Source organism: Coptis chinensis, chromosome 7 (assembly GCF_015680905.1).
Source record: "Coptis chinensis isolate HL-2020 chromosome 7, ASM1568090v1, whole genome shotgun sequence".
NCBI classification, from domain to species: Eukaryota; Viridiplantae; Streptophyta; class Magnoliopsida; order Ranunculales; family Ranunculaceae; genus Coptis; species Coptis chinensis.
Window position 1 is genome coordinate 95,950,120 of NC_141462.1, and position 11,168 is coordinate 95,961,287.

Genomic DNA, 11,168 nt, shown 5'->3' on the forward strand with positions numbered 1-11,168 from the left:
TAGTTTGTCGTACATGTACGGAAGCCCACGTGGAAAATTTAACACACCGCGACATCATAAAATGATGCATTACATTGAACCATCCCCAACTCATACGCAAAGCTTTTGGCATTTCCGGGCCACATTATGTCCCACGTGGCGGATAGGATAACCGTGTTGTACGGCATACTACTTTTTGATGTCGTAAAATGACGAGTGAATTTACTTTGCAATTTCCTATCTGGAGTACTTTCCATTCAATTTCCTAGCAGCTTCATCCTCATTTCCACAAATAGAAGACATAAATGTATAAAACCACACTCTATGCTCTCATTTCATTAAAAAACACAAGTAGCACTGAAAAATATAAAAAACAATAGTAAGTAAAGAGTACTAGAGAGTGAGGGAGTTCGATGGAGTGCTCTACTGTGTCGGAAAATATGTCAAGTGATCGTAAAAAGGCGATCGAAAAGCTAATTGAAGGTCGAGACTCAGCAACCCAACTTCAAATTCTTCTTCAAAACAAAAAGCCACTTGATGTTCTTGAAATGGCTAAGGCCGAAGCCTTTGTTATGAAGATTATAGGATCGTTTCCTAACGCGATTTCGGTTATGAGTTCGGATGTGAATGCCATGGATATGTGTCAAAGCCCCATGACTGCAGAAGCTACTTCAACTTTTACTGATGATGGAAAATGTGTAGATCCTAATGATAGAAGGAAAATTTCGGCAGTGAAGGATCGGAGAGGAGGCTATAAGCGCAGGTGATTTAACGTTTCTATTATTACACACGTTTTTTTTTTTCTTTCTTTTCCATGGTTAGTTTGGTCATTATGATATGTGAAGGACATATCAGTGCTCCTCAATGATTATTAGTTAAAATGTTGACATAATTGTATTACTAATTTTGGTTGATGCATTTTATCTACAGAAAAAACGTGAACTCGTGGATAACAACAAGCCCGAAACCAATTGATGATGGTCATGCTTGGCGCAAATATGGCCAAAAAGAGATTCTCAGTTCCAAATTTCCAAGGTTTGTGCTGTTTATTTCCTTTTTTCATTTCATATTCTATGTTTGATTATAAATATAGTTCAATTTATCAACGATGGAGATTTATCAGTAATGTTCTGTAATGAATTCTACTTCTTCCGGAATAAGTTATCGATCAATTGGTATTTTTGGAATACTATATATTTACATTATAGAAATAAAGTAATGACTGTCATGATATTATGTATTGTATCATTTGTATGTGTATGTATGTGTACGGTGTACCCAAAAAAAATTATATTATGTATTAAAACGTATTTTTTAGGCATGGGGCGAGAATCAGATGTTAGTATGCACTTAGTCCACTAGCAAAATCGGTAAAACCTTTGGGTGATGATACAAGTCTCGGGCTCAAACCCCGCTAGCATCAAATAGTTACTAATCTCATTTAAAACAAAAAAAAAAAAAAAAAAATCCACTTTTCAGTTATGCCTTTTGCTTAATATGATCGATGTTATAGTCCATTTGATGATATATCTATTTTGCTTGGACAAAAGACTGATAGAGATTTTGTGATGATCAACAACAGGAACTACTTCAGGTGCACTCACAAAACTGATCAAGGATGTCAGGCCATGAAACAAGTCCAGCAAACTGAGGACGACCCCCCAATGTACAAGATTACTTACATTGGCCATCATACGTGCACTGATCCACTAAAATCACCACAACTTATCCTAGACCATTCTCCTTCTCCTTCTACAAACTCTCACAATCTCTTCAATGTTGAATCAACCTTTGCAACCGGTCCTAATAAAGATGATTATCGACCTTTTTTCGATTCATTTCCCTCCTTTAAATTGGAAAATAAACTTGATAATCTACCCAGTAACCAGAATCAATCATCTTCGTCAAATCAGTACAACATTGTGTCACCGGATTTAACTACATTGGAGTCATCTGGCCCCCCAACAATGCTAGCATCTTCGTCCGGATCTGACTATGGAGACGTGGTCTCGGGTGTTTATTCGTGTACAACAAGCTCAAAAAAATCGGACTTGGCCGACTGGATTCAATTCTTAGACGATGGATTGGTGTTCTCTTCTGATGATCAGGAGTTTCAAGATGTTCTCTTTTGTTGATCACGAGCTTCTCTAGGATCTTGGTGTAGTAGTAGTATCAGAAACTTCTGTTGTATAATGTGAATGATCTTTTACTTGGATGTAGCTATATATAGTTCAAATATATACCTTGTTATCAGGGTTTAAACTCTTTAAGTTTTTAGCAGTAAAGAGATTGTATCAACAAATTTGTTTCTGTAGGGAATATATTTCGTCAATTTCTGTTTTATCGATCTGTTACTAAGTTCGGCTACATAGAATAGGGATTAGGGAGTTTAGGACTTTTTTATTTTTTTTATTTTTTGTGGGTAAGCGAGGTTTTTATAAATGTCCCCTACCCCTTTTTATTGAATTTAAAAGAACTAAGCTTGTTACACTCTCACATACTCTTTCCCTAATGCATCATAAGTTACAATTCTTCTAAGTTTTTCAGAAAAAGATCTAGGCTCTATTTCCAACCAGTTTACATTTGGAATATATGAAGCTAACAAATCTGCTAATCTATTAGTTTCTCTAAAAATACGGCATATAGTAAAATATTCAATTTTTGCCTTCATTTCTTCAATTCTTCTCAGTCTTGTTTGCTACTCATGGGTGCTTTCTTCCACTCTGAAAGATATCATATTGTTGGAGTCCATTTGTGCTGCTATCCGTGTTATATTATGTTTCTGTGCCAATTTCATTCTTCGTTCCATTGCCTGTAGTTTGATCATAGCAATAGTGTAATAGTGAGACTTTTTCATTTGTCGATAGGAAGAATGAATCTTTCCCCACGTTAGAGCATCTCTAGGTGGTGGTAGCATACTCTTCATATTTGAAGAATGCGACCACAAAAACTGGTCGCAAATTTCGACCAACTCTAGGTGGTCGCAAATTTCGCCCGCAAATTTGATCGTAGGGGCCACCAACCGCGCCATTAGTACTAGCGCGCGCCAGTACCAGTGTCGCGTGTCATTGATACTGTCGCGTGCCAGTATTAATGGCGCGTGCTATCGAGTACAAACTTTGGCATTTTAAGAAATTGCTTTATTCTCACCCAACTCTCCAAAACTATCTCCACAACTATGAGTTCTTCTTCATCATTGCAAAAAACTAGCCAACACACCGACGTTGCCGAATCAACTCAACAATCATGTTATTTTGATACACTCGATCAAGAGAGGTGCCAAATTTGCACCTCAAGAAAACACCTTGCGTTATCATGCAAGTATCTGAACAAAAGGTGCCCTGAAGCACCACATTGTCAAGGTTATTTGCTCATACATAGAAGTTGTAACGAAGATGGAGAAGAAGTAAGATTTTTGAAATGTCCAAATGGTATATGTCCTGGTATGGAATATATATATGGAGACAGTTTGTTGATATGCACGTGTTGTGGCGAGGATGATCATTGGTATAGGTATTACCCCTATGCGCAGATGGCATGCTCAAATGGTTGTGATGGTATTAGAGAGCTGAAAAAGTTTGCGAACCTTGAAGGAAAATGTCTTGATCTATTGAAGTGTTTGGTGTGTGGAAAATGTGAGTGGTTAGGTGCTGTAATGGAAAATGTTAAGAGTAGTTAGAGTGTTGTAATATGAGTGGTTAATGTTAATCATTTTATTTTCTATGACTATATAAAATAATTTTTTTTTAATATGAATAAACTTTAATTTTATATAAATATATATTAGTTTAAATTAAAATAAAATAGAAATTGATTAACATTGTTTATTGATGATTAAAAATAAATATGCATATACGAAATTAAATTATAACAATCAATGTCGGTCACCCCTAATGCTCCATTGATGCTCGACAAGGTCGCTTTTAAGTTTATCATGCATAGTCTTTGATTGAACTCGTCGAGTCCCCTCAATGTAGTGTTCCCGAGTAGGTGGGATCTGTGGTTGCCCTTCTGGATCAGGAATGTACCTCCTCATTTCATAATTTTTACTTTTAGCTCCGATTACCATATTGTGCAATATGATACATGCTCTCATAACAGTACCCACTGTCTCCACATGCCATAATTTGCAAGCTTTCTTCAAAATCCCAAATTTAGCTTGCAAAACCCCAAAAGCTCTTTCAATATCTTTTCTTGCAGCTTCTTGCATCGTTGCGAACCACTTCGTCTTTAGAGCATTAGAGTTTGAAATTGTTTGTATAAATGCCGCATAGTCATGATAGATACCATCAGCTAAATAATAACCCATATTATATATAGCTATGCTAATTTACATCAAAATAAACAGGTAGAGAAGTACCATTGATCACGTACTCAAATATCGGCGAGTTGTCCAACACGTTGATGTCATTGTGTGACCCTAACATCCCAAAGAAAGAATGCCATATCCACGTGTCTTCGGGTTTGCAGCGGCCGAGAATAACGGGATGGTTTTCCGTAAGCGACCACCGTAAGCACCTTGCCATCCGGTTGGACAATTATGTCATTCCCAATGCATACAATCAATGCTTCCCAACATACCGGCTATCCGTGTGGCGAATGTGCAAGCAAAGCGTTACAGTATCGTAATATTTGGCCTTCGCAAGTAGATCGAACCGTACAATTTGATAATTGCATCATAGAAATGCCTCAACGCCTGGTTTCCACTTTGCTCGGAAATGTATAATTGATCGTCAAGTTGATCAGACACCGTGCCATAACCAAAAATACGCAAAGCTGCAGCCACCTTAACCAGAGGATCTATACTAGGTTTACCAGCATTGTTAACTTTAGGCTGAAAAAACTTAAAATGAGTCTGAATATCGTTGAAGATGTGAAGAAATAATGATTTTTTCATACGAAAGCGCCGTTTGAAATCCTCTTTCGGAAAGACAGGACGATCGACGAAGTAGTTGTTCTTCAAGATTTCCAAAGTCAGAGCATACTTTCTATGTTTAATTTTTCGACCCTTCTTTGAACCATCATGTGGTGCCTTCGGAATATGGACTTGTGCTTGTGCAAGTACAGCCAAAGTGTGCTTCATAAGGGGTATGATGTTAACAAATTCTTCATTAAGACTATCTACTGAGTTTTCCGCTGGAAGAGATGAAGAAGAAGACGACGATGAAGATGAAGATGAAGATTGAAGGGGAAAAATCTCATACACTTCATTATCAATTTTTTCGCAATGTGTGTGTTGTTTGTTAAGGATTGATGTGAAATGGTTGAGTTGTTTGATACAAATGTTTGAGTTGAGTGTGTAAAATGAAGAAGGAGATGAGTGTAGATATATATAGGATGTAGAAATCCGGCCTTTTTTGCCTGTTTTTTTTTTTGTTGGAGCAAGCGACATTAGGAGTGGCGCGCGACAGTACAACTGGGCGTAGTGGTGCCGGTCAAAGTCAAAAAAGATGTAGGATGACATTTGCAATGGTGCGCGACATTACCAATGTCGCTCCGCATCCGCTTCCAAATTGCCAAATTTGCGAATAAACAGGTAATACAACCACGAATACGACCACCTAGAGATGGTATTTCAGGAAATTCCGACGCATTCCTTCAAATTTAAAGGATGCTAACATGAATACGTACACCTAGAGATGCTATTAATACGGTAATGGTAATTTGAGTGTTTCAGGAATGCTTGGACCACAAAATATGATGGTATGGATTTAGACACGCGTTTAGCGTGTAGTAAAACGCGTGTAGTAGACTGTAGACATGAATGACTACATAATACGAACAACTGAAAAGTGAGAAAGTTATCTTTTAGCTGATACAACGTCCTTGCGTAATAATATCAAGAGTACTCATAAGACCAATTCGGATCAGATCGATGAGAACTATTAATGCACTTTTTTTTTTTTGTTGATAAAGATAGTTATTACTATTAATGCACTTCTTTTGTGTCCAAGTGCACAATGTAAACATGCATCACACATTCACACCCAAGCCTAATATATAAAATGAAGTAAATAGCATATGATATGCGCATTGAAGTGATTGAACTAGTCTATATAGGTGACCCAAAAAAAGAAAAAACAACTGGTCTAGAATTCTAGATAGGCGCCAGCTGTTTGTAGGCTAAGTAGATTGGATTTCAGTGGAACTTATTATCGTGTTCCAAATGAAGAATGCTAGCGGCCGCAGTCCTGTGGCACTGAGGTCACTACAAACTTTGTCTAAGCAAAAAAGGTTATAGAGAATAAATAAAAACAAATTATCTCTTAATTATAACAAATCCAATGGGGCTATATGAGCTGTTAAAAGCAAATATAACACCCCAACCACAAAAATGTCATTTCAATGGGGATGCTAAAAGGGTCTTAAATTTGGAAAAAATAAAAAACTCAGTCAAAGTTAAGACCTTCGATAGCAGCTGCTATAATAAGTTCGGGAGACAGACGACATAGTTTTTGCCGTCCGTGTGTTAAATTTCGACCGGACGGGTAACCGGCTGCCGTCTCAAAAAAAAAAAAATTTCAAACAATATAATGATGAGACGGTGAAACTTCTGCCGTCCATATCATTTAGCACTTCAAAATAGAAAACATGATTAGATTGGTTTTTTTAGTTTAGGGAGCCAAATTTGGTTGTGCAAGCTAAAATGCCTATGTGGCACTTATGTGACACTTTTAGCAGCCCAATTTAGCAGCTCTCCATTGGACTTGCTTGCTCTTAATTCTTAAAGCAAGTTCAAGGAAGGGCAAGCAAGTCCAAGGAAGGACTGCTATAATGGGCTGCTAAAAGGTGCTACATATGACTTTTAGCAGGCCCAACCATATTTAGCAGCCCAAAATCAAAAAAATTATTCCAATCACACTTTTAAGCAGTGTTCTAAAAACGCTTAGGCTGGTAGTCGAGGTGGTGGGAGAGCGCTAGTGCCACAGGCGCTTCTAAAAGATTGCTGCTGAATTTGGAGGTGAAGGCTAGGCGTTTTTTTTTCCTAATATATATATAGTAATATACACATATACTACAAGAAATAAAGAAAATCATTTACCATTATTCAAAAAATAAACACAAACAAAAATACTTATTACAAAAATGTGTAATAGTTGAAGAATATTGACTTCATATAAAAACATACTCTTTGTTCTGATGACATAATTTACATTAGACTTAAGTATTTTAAACTCATTTAAATCTTAAGCCTACACGGGCCTTTTATTTTTCGACATTTAATCATTTAAAAAAAAAAAACTTTGATGGACCGCCCTAGACCGCCTAGCCCCCTAATCGGTTCGCCTATACTAGCTAAGTCGATTCACGATTTTTTTTAAGCGACTAGGGCCTAGGGCGAAGTCGGTTGGCACCGCCTAAGCGCTAGAGACCGCCTAGCGGCCCGCCTAGACCGATTTTTAGAACAATGCTTTTAAGCAGCTGTTAAGTTCTGGATACAGACGGCAGAAATCTGTATGTAAATTGCAACAGACAGCAGAATCTATGTCGTCCGTATATGATAGTTACTAAAACGCACACTCCACTCCTCTAACTCCTCCACTCCTCTACCACTCAAACAAATTCTCACTCCTCCACTCTTCCACTCAAACAAATCCCTCTCTGTCTCTCACTCACTCGGTCTCCTCACTCAAAGATAACATTAAAATGACAATTTTTATTCTTGAATTGTTAATTATTTATTGAATGCTTGAATTGAATTGTTAATTGTTTATTAAATGCTTGTATGTTAGAATGTTGAATGTTGAATTGGAATTGGAATTGATGTTAGAATGTTGAATTGGAATTGATATTAGAATGTTAGTTTGAAATGGTTTGAAATTATGTGTGATTGGAATTGATATTAGAATGTTAGAAGTGTTGTTTGAATTGAAGTTAAGAAGATATTGTTGATTGAATTGCAGGTGCGACATAAAATGAGTACAAGGATAAACGATTTTTCGGTCGAATATCAGTTACTAGATTGACAAATAAGTCGATGTCAACACTAAACGCCGATGAGGATGAAAACGAAGTCTAAAATTTGCAAAACCCTCCAGTAATTGAATTTCCAGACCCAGTCGATCCACTAACACATGCTACATTGGCTAGAAACCCGGAAACTCACATCTCTCATAATGTAAATATGGTAAGCATTTGATCGTTAAATTTGGTTTATTTAACATCATAATTTGTATTTTCTTTAATTTTAATGAAATATTTTGAATAAATGTTTAGGGAGGGGGGGGGGAGATGAAATTACGGTGTTGTTGGGTATCCGTGAACAATTGGTGGAAGATAATGGTTGCCAAAGGAGATTGTTTTGAAGGCATAAGAAATGAAATTTTACAATCTCCATTTCGGTCATTGTTTTGATGTGGTTATCAAAACGCCGACCATGATTTGATATACTCTTTGATCGAGCGGTGGTGAGACACAACTCACACTTTCCACTTTTCACAAGGCGAGATAGGCATCACTCCAATGGATGTTACTATGCTCACAGGAATGAGCATAGGAAGGGGAAATGCCGTTACGTTTGGAGAAGGTCGGTTCGCGACTTTTGATTATGCACAGCAAAAATTGCCGAATATAATGCCGGAGCATTGGCCTAAAGGGGGTATCAAATCCTCCTTTTTTGTGAATGAGTTCATGGAGAAGACGAAAGAAAGTGACGAAGGTTGGTGCCCGACGGGTACAGATCGGGAGAGATATTTGAGAGCATTCTATTTTTACTTAATCAAGCAGTATTTCTTCCCCACGGGTGATAGTTCACTGAGATTTGGTTGGATAGCATGTTTGGTTTGGTTAGATTGCATGCATCAATATGATTAGGGTGGTGCTATGTTTGGAGCTTTGATTTACGCATTAGATCAAGCGTGCTGAGTCACAGCTAATGTTGCGGATGGTCAATGTGGTGGCTTCACCCCTCTTTTACAAGTAAGTTTTAAAATTTTAAATTACGTACAAGTTTGATTTTGATATTTGTTTTTATGATAGTATTGGTGGCATGAGTACGTACCTACCATGACTCCTCTTCTGAGACTGAACATGGACCGTGATATCGTCCCACAGATTAGAGTATGGATGAATGACTTTAAAGATCGCCGAACTGGTCACGAACGCCACAACATTCACTTAGATCGTACCCAACTCGAGACTAGGTCGGCATTGGCGATATAGTGGACACCATGGTTTCATACTCGATATATGAAATTAAATGTTGATGATGTGGAGGGAAATACCATGGATGATGTTTGTGATAGGGTTATATACTAAAAGCATTACTTTTGTATTAACTCTAATTCTTTATATTTTGAATGAGAATCATATGGGCAAATGTTACGCATATTATATATGTTATTAGTTATATACATGTGTCTAATACTTTATATTGTAGATGATATGATGTGAACACACAGTAGATCATATTATCAGTACCTTATAAAGTATAAGTAATCGTTCACAACCTAGATGGATTTGGACAAACCATTAGTACGGTTGTAGTATAATCTGGTATTAGTCTATCTTGACTATAAGATTACACTAGTACACTTTGTGTGTATTGAACAAGACCAAGTGAGGTTGTTTCTCCTTATACTGACTATATAAGAGAACAAACGCCTCTGTTATTATGGATACTTGTCCTCTTAATCCAGATATAATAATGGGCACTTACATGCATTGTACATTGCTTTAAATCATCAATGAGTGAGATTCATTTGTGAATCAACAAACTCGATGGATTGGGTAATGACATTGTATATAAGGTGTCTTTATTGATTATAGAAGGAATCCGTGTCCCGCAAAAAGTCGGGTTGATGATGTCCCCTTGAGGAGCTCAAAAAAATTGTCATGTAAACCCTGCAGGTGGATTTATTCCGACATGACAATGAGGTTGAGTGGTACTACTCAAGGACATAAGAAGTTGATTAATGTAATTGTCAATAACTTGACTTAATCAACGGACATTTGATATCTTAAACACGGGGAGATCAACGAGCATATAATATGGAGCCCATAAATGCTGATACATAATTTAGGATTAGGGCGGTAGTGCAACAATGGCTTTTAGTAGAATAAGCCATTTGTTGACGGACTTGGGCCGTGTGTTCGGGGCGAATATGGGAAGCCCAAGCCCGTCAGGAGGCCCAATCCTAATTTCTCCTCATGGTCCCTATTGTAGCCTATAAATAGAATACTCTTTCTCTCTGGCCGAAATTGACTATTTCACTCGTTCTGAAAAAGAGGCAAGAAAAGTAGATCTAAATTTGTTTCTGATCTTGAGAGAAAGAAGGGGGTTGGTAGATCGTTGTCCACACAACGTCCAATCTATTCTAATAGAATACAACAGAAGATCAAGAGGTTGATTTCGGATTTCATAAAGCTTGGATTCTCAGAGTTATTGATAAATGTAAAAATAATAGAATCCTAAATATTAATGCTACAAGAACACTAATACGTAATCCTACCGTTCTTACGCTTAAATCAATTCTCCTTACTCTCAAAACATCTTCATGCAATATAATGAGTAAGGATTTCGTTCCACTCTTAAACCTTCAAGACTTAAATAGAATTCAATTATTCAAACACAAGGAACAGTGAGAGTGATGTGTTTGGTGTTTAAACTAAAACTAATTATAAATTTAAGACAACTAAATCTAAAGATTCTAACTTTATGAAATTTAACAAACAATAATTAAAATCTAACATCAATAACTACGAAATGACTAACAACCAAGAAATGAAATTAGAGCTAAGCAATAGATAAATGACAAAATCGAATTTGATCAATAATAAACTACTTGATTTATCTAATGAAGCAATAAAAATATTTTAATACTTTAAATTAAAACAAGGGAAATGAAAACTAATAAAAATGGAGATTCAAAACTAGATCTAGATCTAAAAACTAATCTAGATCTATCTTTTTCTAACCCTAAACTCCATTACATTAGCTTCCTAACCTAACTGCTTTTGCTACCTAACCTAATTGCTATTAACAAAGAGTCAAGCTTTTGTTTTTATACATCCAGATCCAAAATCGTGCATGGGCTTGGAGCCATGTTTTGGGCCAGAGAATCAGGCCCAAAACCCAATTCTTTCAGTCCAAAAAGGGCTCTTCAGCTGCAGTTGGCTTCGACAGATGTTTTGTCCACTTCTACTCCTCTGATTGGATCAAGGCTTAGACCATTGGAAAGCTCTTTCCG

At 36.8% G+C, this 11,168-nt stretch overlaps 1 protein-coding gene across 1 annotated transcript; it reads left to right on the forward strand.

Annotated features, from left to right (window-relative positions):
* Positions 1-249: 249 nt before the first annotated feature.
* On the forward strand, positions 250-2,320 carry LOC147490271 (putative WRKY transcription factor 70). The gene is made up of 3 exons (XM_086571079.1): positions 250-742; positions 910-1,014; positions 1,562-2,320. Exons 1-3 carry the CDS (start codon positions 393-395, stop codon positions 2,112-2,114), a joined length of 1,008 nt encoding a protein of 335 aa, XP_086427205.1. The 5' UTR covers positions 250-392; the 3' UTR covers positions 2,115-2,320.
* Positions 2,321-11,168: the final 8,848 nt, after the last annotated feature.